Source organism: Ostrea edulis, chromosome 8 (genome assembly GCF_947568905.1).
Source record: "Ostrea edulis chromosome 8, xbOstEdul1.1, whole genome shotgun sequence".
In the NCBI taxonomy this organism is placed as follows: domain Eukaryota; kingdom Metazoa; phylum Mollusca; class Bivalvia; order Ostreida; family Ostreidae; genus Ostrea; species Ostrea edulis.
The window spans coordinates 25,147,639-25,163,365 of record NC_079171.1 but is presented as its reverse complement, the minus strand read 5'-3'; the positions used below and the strand labels follow the sequence as shown (position 1 = coordinate 25,163,365).

The following is a 15,727-nucleotide window of genomic DNA, read 5'->3' as shown; positions in this document are numbered from 1 at the left end:
GGTCCTTCGGATAAAAGCGAGGTCCCGTGTCACAGCAGGTGTTGCACGATAAAGATCCCTCCCCTGCCCAAATGCCCGAGCATAGGCCTAAATTTTGCTGCCCTTCACCGGCAATGCTGACGTCTCCATTGGAGTATGATTGATTGAATATCGTTTACGGGTCTCGAGAATATTCCACTCCAATGGATTGCTGGTGAAATGGAGTTATATATTAATTATTACTATGTTTAAACTGCCTCATCTCATGTAACATGGTTTTCAAGAAATTTGCTCGCCACAATTTCACCCACTGAACTACGGACCCAACCAAAATTTATGAGACAACCTTCTATATTATCACACGTATCCAAGTTCTGGCAAATACAGTGCCTTCATACAAGACGTCTTTGTTCCTCCGTCAGATTTTCGGTTTTAAATTATAGTGTCTATTTCCACTGGTTTCAATGCGTTTTCTACACACTTTACTTTGGATCTATTTTGACTGCTGCTATTTGGTTGTCATCAGCAAAATGTGTAACGTGAAAATACAAAAAGGTGCGAATTTGTAACAATATCCAGTATGTCAGCTGCGCAGTGGAGTTAAGATGTCGCGAGTAAAGTTAAAAGCCTGTCTAGTAAAAACATGGAACGCTGTCCATATCATAGGTTACCACATCATCATAAAAATTTAACCTAAATAGCAATTGAATACCCACCCCCTCCTCTCAATATTTGTTTTCTACATGTATGCTATGTAAAAGTTCAGAAAAGGGAAAAGTGAAATGTAATTTATTTCACTAAAAAATTAGATTTATTTTACTTAGATGTATTTCAAAGTTACAACTGGCAGTCTTCTTCCAAAAATGACATAAGTCATAATCAAATATGCAACACACCAAAGGGCAGTTAACTCTTAAAAATTGGCATATTGCCAATTCTTCCGAAATGAAGAAAAATACATATTGGAAAGGTCAAGTCTTCCAAGAGCAGGCTAGAAAACAATTCTTTGTTGATCATATTATGCCGGAATTTTAATTCGACAATTTTTAAAGGAGTCAGGGGACTGTTGAATTTGTACATGCTACACTATAGGAACACTTTGTGGACGCAACTACTCCGAAACCACTCAACGGATTTTGTTCATATTTTGTGGGATTGTTAGTCACCATGTGTAGTTGATCATATTGTGCCACCATTTTGATTCGACAATTTTTACAGAAGTAATGGGACTTTGTTGAATTTGTACATATTACACTATAGGAACACTTTGTGGAGGTAACTCCGACGAAACCTCTCAACGAGTTTCATTAAAATTTAGTAGGATTGTTAGTTGATCATATTTTGCTGCAATTTTGATTCGACAAATTTCACAGGAGTTATGGAACTTTGTTAAATTTGCACATGCTACACTATAGGAACACTTTGTGGACGGCAACTCCGACGAAACCGCTCAACAGATATTGTTTTCAAATTTTGTAGGATTTTTAGTCACCATATGTCGTTGATCATATTGCGCCGTCATTTTGATTAAACTACAGGAGTTGTGGGACTTTTGTGCTTCAACTTTTTTTGCAGCAGTGGGGGACATGGCTACGTGTAACAATCTTGTTCAGTATAGAACTTGGTACAGTCAAGAATGATCCATACATAAGGATAATCTTGAAATACTTGTGAAAGATTACATAAAATCTGTTCTCTAGTTGGCAAACAGACAAGTGACTTGCAGTGATCATACATAAGGTTTATCCATGTATTCATAATACGCGAAACTGACGACAATGAGACTTTGAATAAATCAGCAAGATGATCTTGTAGCATTCCTTGTCGTCACCTCAGATAAACCATCAGAAACTCGTCTACAGGCCTGAGTTTTCTCTGTCTACCGGGTTTAGCACCGTTGTTAACATGAAAACCATCACAAACTCGTCTACAGGCCTGCGTTTTATCTGTCTACCAGGTTTGGTACTATTGTTAACGTGAAACCATATGAAACTTGTCTACAGGTCTGAGTTTTCTCTGTCTACCGGGCTTGTCACTGTTAACATGGTATTTTTTCTAACCGACAGGTCTTGTGTTTCGTTCCCAGTAACTTAGGCGGTCAGCACCATGTTTCATTAAAGTTGAGAAGAACAACCAAAACATTGGACCAGATACGAACCCTATATAAAATCGTATTTTGCTATCATCATGCATAATATCTTCATATGGCATAAGGCCCCAAGGGTGCAAACAATAGCAATGTGTATTATGTCTCATTCAGACCCAAAACAAACGGGTTACTTTCCTTTGCAATATGAATATGAGCTTTTACACAAGGAGTGTAATACACACACATTTTGATGAGTACAGTGTTTAATGTAAATGTGTACAAACTCTTGGATTTTTATCACTACAATGCCAAAATAAAACTCCATGCATATAAGTTAGTCTAATTATCATATTCTAGGGCTGGGACGATTCAGGGTTAGCTCGATTCGGTTCGGTTTCGATTCAGAACAGCACGGTTCGGTTATTTTCGATTCGGTTCATGTTAGGTCCAATTTATCTAATGAGTAATGACACCACAAAAATTAACAATTTTAATGAGTAGCATATTTGATTTTATTCAAGTTATATAACTATATGTCGTCATTTGTAAACATCATATCTATTCATAATGGCATTTTATAACTTTGAAAGAAAAAAGAAAACACTGACAGTCTATCAAAATTTGTTATATTAATGTGCTACATAAGTTTTGGATTATTAAACAAATCTATAGTGAATCTAAAATGTATATGATATTGTTTTCATTGATATGCAAAAATTCAATAATTCTATCAATTGAGAGTCTTTGAAAATCTCTCCTTTATTGATTTACTTCTCTCATATTAACTGTCAAATCTGTTTCATTACCTACGATGTTGATTTCATTCCACCACTGACAGAAATGCTATATGTCATGTAAAGATAAACTGCAATGATCTTACGGATCATATTCTGTTGGTATCTGAGTGGTGAAAATGCTAACTCTCAACACAGTAGTGATTTAAATCTCTGTTGCATAAAAATCCACATGTTTTCAACATCACTCGGACGCCATATTTGTTGTTTTGGTGTAAGTAAAATCTAAACCGAACCGAAATCCGGAATTTGTAATCGAATCGAATGGTATGAATCGCGGTGCACCGAAATTTTCGGTGCACCGCACAACCCTATCATATTCGATTTAGTATATCCTCTTGCACTAACTTGTCATGTTGAAAATGAGTTTTTTCTACTCTTGTTGATAACGCAGCATTCAGTTTTAAAGCTATTAATATTGTATATGTATGACGAACATCTTTTTATAATCTTTTCCCTTTTTACTTCGATTGGAAACCGCCTCATGATGATTTTGTTTTCATTTGCATCGACACTCTCCGAGGTATTGTGGCATAACGGCACACAACAGTACTTTTTTCCAAACTAAAAGTAGTGTATAAATTCATAAATATTAAAATATGGATTGTTGGGAAGTTGTTTAGTTGAAAAATCTGGGTAAAAACTCAGCCTTTAAAAAACTGCCCAAAATTGACCAATTTTCAAAAACCATCTTCTCAAGAATCGCACATGTATTAAAAAAAAACTAAATGCATGGTGATTGGGAGCAGGAAGGCCTCTACCAAAATTGTAAATTTTATGATCCCCGAGGTAGGGGTTCTGACCCCAGGGCGGGGCCAAATTTGGTATATAGTGTTTATGTGTAAAACACTTAGATAACATCTTTAGTGTGGTTGATACTATATTGATACTAAATAGATATTTAGAAAGAGCAGATACTCCTTTACCAAAATTGTAAATTTGATGATCCCAGGAGTAAGGGGTTTTGGTATCAGGGTGGGGCCAAAATGGTCAGTTATTAAATGTGTGAACAGTAGACATTTTTAACTTCTTCTGGTTAGAATAGATCCTCAGTACCCCTTCCTTGCTTGTCGTAGAAGGCGATTAAATGGTAGCGGTCCTTCGGATGAGACTGCAAAACCTCGAGGTCCCGTGTCACAACAGGTGCGGCACGATAAAGATCTCTCCCTGCTCAAGGGCCATAGGCGTTGAGCATAGGCCGTATTTTTGTAGCCCTTCACCGGCATTGGTGACGTCTCCATATGAGTGAAATATTCTCAACAATATTCAATCAAACAATCTTCTTGATACTGTAATCATTCCATTTCTTTTCACATTTGGTATGAAGCATCTTTGGAACAAGGGGGACAGAAATTGTAAATTTCATGATCTGCCACACTTGGTATATAGTGCTAAATGGATAGAGCAGGTAGTCTTTTACCAAAATTGTAAATTTGATTTTCTCCAGAGTAATGGGTTCTGGCCCCATGGTGGAGCCAAACTCAGTATATAGTATGTAGGTGTAAGTTTGCTGATACTGTATTAAATCTAAATGCATACTTAGGAATAGCAGAAAGGGATGTACAAAAAATGGTGAATTTTAGGGTTATGACTTTAGGATGAATCCAAATTAGTCATATCTTTTAATGTTTTAATGTTAATACACCTATTATTTAAAGCCTTTCATCGGTGTATGCACTTTTGAAGGAAATTGTAAGAACATATCCTGTTAATACTGTTGCTGAACATAAAAATTCAGCTTAGATATTCAGAACAGGGATTTTTCTAGATTTCATAACCCATGGAAGTAGTGATACTTTTTCACTAGTATTCAGGTGACCGATAAGGTCTGTGGGCCTCTTGTTTGTATATGGGTTTGTATGATATCTTGATGATTTGATGCTGAACTGTGGTTTGTCGACAAAGATGTATTTGGAGTGGATATGCATCCCAGAGAAAACCCGCACATGAAACCCTCAACTAAGTAGTGCCTTAACCCCTTATCACATCCCAGTAACTGATCATTTAGCTTGTCTGCCCTTACTGGTGTTGGAAGTGTGACTGCTATATTCGGTTTTGTCACCTGTTTTACATTTGATTTTTGGATGTTGACCCTTGCAGTTTTGACAGAAATGTGTGAAGGGACAAGGAGTTGTTTTGCATGCTTCCCTGATTGTAGGCATAGCAGAATCTGACCCCACCGACTCTCCCAGCTTGCTTTCCCCGAAAGGGCTGCCCGAATGAGTTCTTGGATGACATTGCTACTGCTTTGCCACGTAGTTCTTCCACCGGCTTTTGCCAAGGAAGATTAACACTTTCCCTTAACTTCCTAAAGGATTCATCATATGCTCGCCAGGCTGCATCCCCATGAAGTTTTTGCAATTCCCTAATGAATGACATATATTTGAGCAGGGGGGGGGGGGGGGCTTGTGAGGGGTCTTTCTGAAGTAGAATGCATATGATAACAAGGAATGCATCGGTCCATTGATTTATGGACAAAGGTGTTGTGGACTTCTGAGAATGTTGGAAATTAATTTTCCCAGGTGTAATGAATAGTCACTGGGTCTTCCTCTTGGTGTAGTAACGGGCAACGCAAATGGATAAATTCGTTTGTCCAAATTTTAGTTTTGATCTTGCTTGGTGTACATGCACCAAGAGGAATGCCATCAGTGATCAAGATGCCTAACATATTTGGGTTGTGCAATGTACCTGCTGGTTCACCTTCAAAATTTGCGTCACTAAATTTGTGACAAGTTTCCATAGCCACCGGACCCTGGTTGGGGACCTCTGTGCATATGGCACAACTGGCTCCTTCTCCAGACTCTTGCCTTATGCTCATAGCCTGGCTCTGTGGAGTTGGTATTTTGATGTTTGCACACTGATGAACAGCTTGTTGTTTCAGGATCTCTGTCGCCAATTTTGTATAGTCAATCGTGGGTTGAGGTATGTCCACGAAACTCTGGCTTGCCGAGGGAGCTGCCACCTCCGTCATTGAAACCTGTCCGGTTCGTGGACGTTTTGGGCCCTTTGATTTTGCCATCTGGCCCTTTCCCCCTTACTGGTCTGCCTTCCTTCTCGGCATGACTCCTACAAAATATTAAGGTGTACATTTAATTCATGCCTGAGCTGGACTGCACCTAACCATAATCACATAAAAAATGTCTATCACTGGTACACATTTATTCCTGCTGCATAACATACATAGCAGATGAATCTCACTATTCGCAACTTTAGGACTAGGCTATTGCGCATGCGCTTATTCTGACCTTCACCTTCTGCATCCAACATGACGCAAAGTTTGACAGTCTTTTGCGTAAGTAATACTTATCATTTCGTTAGTGGTTTATTTCACTGAAAGTACATTTTTAAACAAACGGATCATAAATGCCCTTTCAAGATGGATATCCTACAACATTTCTTACCTAAACACGGCTTTTAAATGCAGTTTCACATACAGAACAAGCGCTTTAGGAGTATAACAAAACTTCCTTTTTAGGGAAGTCGTTGTGGCCGAGTGGACTTACGCACTGGTTTGACAGTCTTGCTAGGCGGTGGGTGCCGCAGGTCGCTGGTTCGACCCCGGGCTGGAGCGAAATTTTTCAGTACCTAGTTGTGATTATATAGTGCTTTATATCAATTAATTGATTTTCACATGTATCGTTTAGATCCTAGGGGTAAACGTAAGGTTGGGTGTTATAATTGTTTGTTTGTGCTTTATATTAAATATTCTATACAATTGCATCGAGAGATCCACTCTCCTTATAAAATATCTTGAACACTGAATGATACAGCGACTGTGTGAGATTGCATCAGTGTGTATAAGTAGCGCTTTAGGAGCATAACAAAGCTTCCTTTAATAGGGAAGTCGTTGTGGCCGAGTGGACTTACGCACTGGTTTGACAGTCTTGCTAGGCGGTGGGTGCCGCAGGTCGCTGGTTCGACCCCGGGCTGGGGCGAAATTTTTCAGTACCTAGTTGTGATTATATAGTGCTTTATATCAATTAATTGATTTTCACATGTATCGTTTAGATCTTAGGGGTAAACGTAAGATTGGGTGTTATAATTGTTTGTTTGTGCTTTATATATATATATACTTCAAGACTATAATGACGTATAGGTAATACATACATAAATACTATAACTATCTATATATGAACGTACGGCACAAGAGGGGAGGAGGTGACATTTCTTTTTAGCAGGTATTATGCATATCATGGTCTCTCTACATCATATAGCATGAATTGATCAAAAATACAATTACATGAGAATACAAAGACATATATCCACAACGTATCTTAAGTTCATATAGGACTGAAATTTTCCCCTAACGTTCATTCTTACGTGATTTACTAAGCTTATGATACTCACTTTTGAGGGCCTGAGTCCTGACTTGAACGAGGACTGGTTCTCCCTTGTCTTTTGGTATTTCCAATGCCTTGTCCTCGAGAGGCAGCAAGTTCTTCCAAGTTAAACAGCTCTGCGAGCAACTTATAACAGAGAGTAAAACCCGGCTTATTGCTCTTTTTTGCTGCGGACACCACTTTCCTTAAGCCATCCTTGGACACCGTAACATCCGAATCATCGAGAAGTTTTGCCTACAGTTAGTTCTGTGATGTTATTATATGGCTTTATAAAGCAAATAAAACTGAAAATGAGTTAGTTTTAACAAAGTTAAGAATCGTATACTTATTTTTAACGTACCATTTGCAGGGTGCCTTCTGATGGACGATTTGCCGCATGTCCTTTGCCAGAGATCATACTGTCATTCATGTTGACCTGAGAAGAAAGATCGAGGTTCTTATAATTATTCTAACTATCTAAATATTGGTTCTAACGTATGTGAAATATGCTAAACAATATTTCAAGTTGTTGAAAAACCAAATGCAAACTAATTGTAATTACACAGTAATTGTATCAAATTTCATAAGGTAAGTGATAGGCACTTTGATTTTCACTGACAATAATTTTTGCATCAACTTGTAGGTTACACACCATCTGTGGGACGGAGTCCTGCGGAAGAGTATCTAAATGTTCTTCAGTTTCGTTGCTGATGTGCTGGTCAGTATAGAGGTCGTCGTGTCTTGTTTACCCGGAAGGCTGTGTTATCCTGTGATTGTGCAAAGGACTAAATTATTGTATATGTGGAGAGAGAGTGACATATTCATCGTTTTATCGACAACTGAATTGTAAAAAAAAAAAAAAAAAAAAAAAAAAAACATCTTGTAAACTTTTTTTTAAATATCAATGACTCAAAATTACATTGTAATTATTTAATACTTAATTTGAATATTTTGTTTTCTCGTTCTTGGCACAATACTTTCAATAACTAACCGGTTGTTCGTCTGTAAATGCTTCGACTAATTTTGTTAGGTAACACTGTACATCTGGTCGCATTAGTCCGTGTAGTACATCTAATACCTCCGGACTTGGAGCTAAAAGACATGTGAATTAATGTATACAATGACATGATATAAGAAACCATATTGATGACTGGAAAACGTTTAACTAATCTGTGGTATATTTTATCATGTTTATATAGATTTTAAACATATCAATTATATTTGAAGTAACACATGAAGTAAGCACATAAGATGAGAAACAAATCATACCTGGGAGTGTCCTATTACTTGAAGCTTGTGAAGTCTGTGGTGGCTGAACATTGTGATGGTCAGTTACCGGTATGACATTGTCCATTGCAGACGTACACATTGACCATGTCGTGGACAATGCTGTCATTCTCAAAGGAGATGATGGCCTGCTTGTGGTAAAATGTGCTGATGGATTTGGTTCAATACGAGGTAGTCGGATGGGGGTGTGTGTCGTACATTGACCCATATTTATGACATGGCAGAGGCGTGGTGGTATTTTTTTTTGCAAAGGTGTGTAATGTAGGTGTTGTGTATCATAAGGCGATATAAAATTTTGGCCTATTTGTGTCGACCTCTGTGTGTCTGGATGTACGGGTGCTAGGTGAGGTGTGTCTGGATGTACGAATGTTAGGTGAGGTGTGTCTGGATGTACTGGTTTTAGGTGAGATGTGTCTGGATGTACAGGTGTTAGGTGAGGTGTGTCTAGATGTACGGGTGTTAGGTTTGTCCTGCCTTGGCACTGTGTGTTTGGGTGCACGAGTGTTGATGTTAAGTTAGATGTGTCTGTCCTGCCTTGGCACAGTGTGTTTGGGTGCGCGGTTGTTGATGTTAAGTTAGGTGTGTCTGTCCTGCCATGGTACTGCGTGTTTGGGTGCGCGGGTGTTGATGTTAAGGTAGGTGTGTCTGTCCTAGTATGAGAGTGTTCATCATCACTAACACTGTCCTCAAACTGAGTTGCTAAGATAATTTTATTTATCTCAGTTTCAGTGGTGGTCTTATTTGATGTCACCTTCTCCTTACTGATCTTTCTCTTTTTGGGACTGGAGCACTCATCTTGTCTTTTGCTTTCTCCGTTTCTTTCCTCTTTCTCTTGTCCATCGTTTTCTGCTCGTTGATCTCAAAGCGAAATAAACACTCTGGGGTTTCTTTGTCCCCGAGGTCTTTTTTTGCTTTTTTAATAAGTTTTACATACGCCTGGTTAGCGAATTCCCCCAGGGAATCTTCCTTATCTGAGATATAGTACGAACCCTTGTCTGTGATGTATCATTAAAAAAATGTATGAATTGTTACAAAAATATACTTCAGGGGGGGGGATCCCATTTGGATTCGCCTATTTTGTTAATTTTTCAAAATTGTTTGGTGCCGATATTGTTGTAATCTGAAATGAATAATGTGATTACCTTTTTTTCAAAAAGTGTATATCTGTAGTGTTGCGATTGAAGAAAAATGATGTCGTATCTTTAAAATGTAAATAGTCATTTAATGATTTTTTTTTATTACACCTAGGGTGCGTTCGTTTCACTGTTCTGAATATGTTCTGCACAAGTTCCGGACAGACGTCCAAACAAATGAATCAGAACAGGAAATAGATTAAACAGTATGGCGACCCTGAAATGGATGTGTATACAACTGTTGCAGGAGTTTCTTGACGATGTAATGGCAACTGCCATGATGGTAGACATTATACAAACGTTAGTAAACACATTTTTGATATGTATTCTGAAATGAGAAGATCTTTCTAGTGTAATTTTTTAACTTTCTTACAAAAAGCCTCATGTGGAATTAATTATTCAAACACTGATTTCTGGGCATATAGTGACCAAAATTTGGGGCGATATGCTTCGTTTCAAATACCGGTGTTTGAAATGCAAGTACTGTCTTTAAACAATTTTTGAAAAATTTAAAAGGAGAGCTGAGAAATCCAATACATGTAGATTATTAGTGGTCAGAAATACTATCTTGACATGCACGGATCTAGGGTTCAGCCACACCCCCACCCCCTTCCGAGATTGTCAGAGTATTTAGTAAACTTATATTTACTAAAAACAATTTAGGCATCATGTAAGAAACTCGGACTCGTAAGCTGGTAAGAAATTCATATATATGAAGGAAAGCGGCTTGTTCGTGAGAATTGTATATGTATCCCAACCCAAAGTTTTTGCGCATTTTGGTTTACTCAAGTTTTATTCCCCGAGTCGAGTACCCCCCCCCCCCCCCCCCCCTCCTAAATACGACCAGGATTAGGATATTTCGGGGGAATTGGACAGGTTTTCCATGTGTTCTGTTTTGTATGTCAACAAATTCTGAGTCGAATTTGTTTTCTTTGGATGCCTATCGAGATTAAGGACCACCCCCCCCCTTAAAAAAATTGGATGCGCTCTTAATTGATTTTAGATACTGAAATGAAATACTTAATTAATTTTTTACTATGAACTAGTATAATAAATGATGATATCTGCGCTGTTCGTTTTGAATTTCTCGGGAGACGATAATTTTAAGAATGTCATAAGCTCAGAAAATACTTATAAAAATTACAACTTTATCCTTTTTTATTTAACATGAAACAGTTTTTCTGATTTATTTAATTTTATTTCCTTTTAAAAATTTTTTAGTAACACAAGAGAACCCAAAAGTAGAATTAAAAACTATTGTGAGGATGTGGTCTCAAAGTACTCAGATACAGACTTCAAGAGGATGTTTAGACTTTCTCGTCCTACTTTCGATACAGTAAAAGGCTTTTTGCAGAATTGCCCGGAACTCGGTGTGGAGGGAAACAGAGGAAGAGAACCGATATCAGTGGAAAAACAACTATACGTCACATTATGGTACCTGGGTGGATCGGACAGTATTATAAGAATAGCGGACAGATTTGGAATAGCTGAATCCTCAGTTATTGTGTGCAGAAATCGAATTATTGACACTATTTTGAACAATTTCAAGTCAAAGTTTATCATCTGGCCACATGCCGAAGTGCTTGAACAAACCATTGACAAATTTCATCAACGAAATGGATTTCCGGGAATTATTGGGGCACTGGAAGGCACTCATATTTCTATAAAAGCACCAACTGAAAATCCTCAGTCTTACGTCAATAGGAAAGGCTATCATTCCTTACAGCTACAAGCAGTCTGCGACTCTGATATGAAGTTTTTAGCCGAGTTGCAACGAAGTTGAACTCGGTTATTGGTTTGGTGATGGGGGCGGGCGGTTGGGCGTCAACAATTGGTTTCCGGATGATAACTCGAAAAGTTTACGATCTAATCAAATGAAACTTTGATATATTGTTGGGTACCAGGTAAGGAAGACCCCTATTGATTTTGGAGAAAAAATGGCAAAGGTCAAGGTCACAGTGACCGAAAATAGAATGAAATTTTCAGAAAAATTTGGTTTCCGGATGATAACTCAAAAAGTATACAATCTAATCAAATGAAACTTTGATATATTGTTTGGTACCAGGTAAGGAAGACCCCTATTGATTTTGGAGAGAAAAAAAGGTCAAGGTCACAGTGACTAAATATAGAATGAAAATTTCAGAAATATTTGGTTTCCGGGTGATAACTAAGGAAGACCCCTATTGATTTTGGAGAAAAAAGGTTAAAGGTCAAGGTCACAGTGACCGAATGTAGAATGAAAATTTCAGAAATATTTGGTTTCCGGATGATAACTCAGAGTTTAAATCCGAATCAAATGATACTTAAAGATATTGTTATGTACCAGGTAAGGAAGTACCAGGTAAGGAAGACCCCTATTGATTTTGGAGAAACAGGCCTTCCGATGACCATTTTCATAGTAAATTAACAGTAAAACTTTAGGTTTCCTGCCCCCCCCCCCCCCCGGGTTTTACGTGCCTGGAAATGGCATGACCGTAAATTAACGATCTGTATTGTATACTGTCAAGCATATGTTGGCAAAAATATTGGAGGGTGGGAACTGGAACTTCCTGTCCTTCCACCAATCATTTGAAAAATCCGATTTTATTAAAAACATAATTTTCTGTAAATCGTTGTGTTTGCAAATTACATTAAAACGGTAATGTTTTTGTGTGTACATGTATTGCCGCTGATCGCTGGTACACATGCGATGGCTCCGAACTCGGGCAATCGAGCCATGGGTTACGTAATTGTAAACAAGAACAAACCCCGGTGTGTATGTAAAATGCTTGCAGTTAATGACTGAATGAAATGAGACTGATTCGATGTGGATTTCTGATGATTTTCTATACATGTTTAGAGTTGGTATAATCATGATAAGAACCCGTGATTTAAAAAATAAAGTTTATAAATTATTTGTTATGCTTACAAAAAGGATCCATTTTTTTTCACTTTTTAGAGAATGCAGAAAGCTTGTGTATCAACTGGCTAAAGTAGAGTTAAATCACAGATTGCTTGTCCACATGTGATGAATCTCCAAAATTAAACACAATAAGACGCTTGAGATGTATATATATATTTGGGGCGCTCTTGCCTTTTTCATTTCACTTATAAAAACCGCATATACTTGCACGCATGATTGTATTTAGATGAAATGAAATGAACCGACAAATAAATCCTTCTGTATGCAGACAATTATAAGTTAATAAAACTTAAAACTACTTCATTTTATTTAGTACGATTTTTTCTGACAATTAGAAACGTCACATACCCTTACCGTAAACTTATTGTGAGGAAAATGACAACTCGATAAATAATCAGGAAAATTGTGTAGGTTTTTTTAAATGTATGTATAACTTGACACAAATATTATGAGGTCCATTGATCACTAACTCGAAATGTTTGCGGTAGCATCTTTACAATTACTTTATAATTGAAATAAAACATAATATAATTGTTAATTAAGTATGATATAATGTAAAAGGATTCAAAATGATTTCAAACATAATTTTCCAGTAATTGATGTGTTTATTTATGCGATGGACGAAAGCCGAGTTAGCTTCGATGTTTTTGTTTTGATTATGCAAGCTTGTCACTCTGGCCACCTGCGAGCGAGGCGAGAGTTGGGTTACATAACTGTATAAACAACGCTGACCGTGAAGAATGTAAACAGCTTGCAGTTATTGACCATGATTTATTTTACGTTTGAACGTTTTATTTTTATGTATATTACTTATTTTAATTCTAATATGAAACAAATAAAAGATAATTTATCTCTCTCCTTTTGTTGTTGTTGAAGCTTTGTTTATGTTAAAACGAAAGAAAAAGAGAAATGTATCACTAAATAATTTGTATTTGAACCACAGAGCATGTTAAAAACCTTATTTAAAATGAATATTAGTATCTATTGTAGTCAGGTATGTTATTTTTAGCAAGTTTATTTCAGTTATACGCATGAAGAGTTCTCGCTCACTTGCCAAATGAAAATGGCTACTTGTTTACGGGTATAGCTTTTTACTCTAATATAACACAAGATTCGAACAAAATAACAATTTCATGAGATAAATAAGATGTTAAAGAACAACTTTTCCATCGGAAGCCATATCGAATTCTTTGCCGTTTTTGAGCTATAAAGCGAAAACTTTTAGGGGCCGTAGATCCCTAATTTAAGGGACCAGCCCCTTTTTACTGGTGTCAAATAAAAGCTCTTGAAATTCTACACAACTTTTATTTTACATGTCTTAACAAAATATTTTTAGTTTAAAAGATACAAAGGAAATTATGTGCAAATTTTCGCTCTTTCAGGCGTCCTGATTTTTGACCCCTCTCTATCGCCATTTTAAATGGCGAAATCAAAAAACAAAATATGATGTGCACAACTACAATGCTTCTACTTTACCAATTCGGTGTTTTCTCTGCTCCAATTATTATAGTCTCGGAGCCTTTATCTGGAAACCAAAGCCCCTAAAATTTCACTAAAAGGGAAATAACTCGCAAGCGGAAGAGAATATCCAAAATGTTTAAAAGTATTTTGAAAGTCTTTAGTAAAATGTATTAAAGCTGAAAATTTGAGCAAAATCGGTTGAGGAATGAGCGAGATATGAAGCTTCAAAGTTAGCGTCTAGGGAAAAAAAAAGAATAAGAAGAATAATCTTAACCAGCACAATAAGTAGAAGGTCTTCCGTTGCTATGGAAGACCTTAATTTAAAAAAAAATTACTTTCCGAAGAATAACTTGAATTTTTTTAATTTGAATCAAATGAAACTTGGTTATATTGTTGGATACCAGCAAAGCAAGGCCCCTATTGATTTTGGAGGTCAAGGTCAGTGACCAAAAATAGATTGAAAACTTCAGACAAATATGGTTTCTGGACAGTAACTTGAAAGGTTTAAAACTGAAATTAGTTCTTCACAATTATAAATATGCCACATCATTTCTGACTTTACAATGTATCCCATGCAACTCGGCTTATGCACCCCTGGGTGCATATATTGATTTTTTAACTGTTACTGTGGATATGCAGGAAGTTGTCACGAAGAATTCCGCTTTGTGGAACTGTGGCTTAGAGGTCTGTAATGGAAACCATATCATTGCTGACGGAGCGTACCCCTTATGACGATGGCTAATGACGCCTTATCGTGACAATGGGCATTTGTCGCAAGAACAGAAACATTTTAATCACCTGCTTTCTGCCAACAGAGTGGTCATTGAAAGAGCGTTTGAACTTTTAAAAGGCAGATTTCGACGTTTACATCATCTCGATGTACTAAGTATTCCAACAGCAGTTAAAATTATCATGTCACTTGTGTTCTGCACAATATCTGTCTTATTCAAAATGAGGATATTGACGACTATATGGAACCACTGGAAGTTAATCAACAACCAATACCTCAACTGGCTGTTCAGGAAAATGAGACGGAGGGCATTATTAAACGCAACATTCTTTACAGAAGACTCAGTGGACATTAGATATTATGCACAAGAAACATTCAGTAGTTAAACTCGCTTGAACCAATTACAAGCGCATGTAGTATGCTGCTGATTGACTTTATGTTGAAATACAATTAAGGAGGTGTGCTACACCAGAGAAATTTGACTAAATGAAAAGTGGAGGATATGTACAACAATGTTTTGAAGTTGAAAATCAGCAAATTTACTTTATTTTATCAAAAAATACAGTTTTAGTGGAAGGTAATCTGAAAAAAAATTAAAACCCCTGCTGTACTCGAACCTCCGACCTACAGGTCAGCAGTCGGTATTCTAACCTACTGAGCTACTCAGCTAGGTATTTAAATCGAAAAGGAAAAGCCAAATATTGCTGATAGCGATTTGTTCATCCATGTTTTTAAAGGAAGTCAGCCATTATGACGATGTAGAGTACTACCTTAAAAGAAATGAAAACTGGAAAAAAAAAGTTTTATTAAGTTTATGACACTGTACAATGAAGGAAGACATGGTTATTTACCACTCAATAATCAAAACAAAAATATACATGTACTATACGAATGAAATAAAGTCATTCACAATTTTTTTTTTTGGATAATACCCACCATATAATCCAACATGTCGGAGGGCTTTGGGCATAGAAATATTTATCAAATCCTTAAAACTAGTGAAAAACTTTAACAAGAACAATACAGTTCCTTC

At 36.9% G+C, this 15,727-nt stretch overlaps 1 protein-coding gene and 1 pseudogene across 1 annotated transcript; one reads left to right on the top strand and one right to left on the bottom strand.

Moving 5' to 3' along the window:
- Positions 1-4,862: 4,862 nt before the first annotated feature.
- Positions 4,863-5,881, bottom strand: LOC125662954 (uncharacterized; annotated as a pseudogene).
- A 5,023-nt stretch (positions 5,882-10,904) lies between these two features.
- On the top strand, positions 10,905-15,080 carry LOC130049636 (uncharacterized). Its single transcript, XM_056147509.1, has 2 exons — positions 10,905-11,356; positions 14,780-15,080. The coding sequence occupies exons 1-2, from the start codon at positions 10,905-10,907 to the stop codon at positions 15,078-15,080; spliced, it is 753 nt and encodes a 250-aa protein (XP_056003484.1).
- Positions 15,081-15,727: the final 647 nt, after the last annotated feature.

What these genes read in the sequence shown, in the direction of transcription:
- LOC130049636 (XM_056147509.1), top strand. Translation starts at nt 10,905, where the DNA reads ATGTTTAGACTTTCTCGTCCTACTTTCGATACAGTAAAAGGCTTTTTG. An exon ending in GTCTGCGACTCTGATATGAA is followed by an intron (nt 11,357 to 14,779) that starts GTTTTTAGCCGA and finishes TTCTGCCAACAG; the next exon opens with AGTGGTCATTGAAAGAGCGT.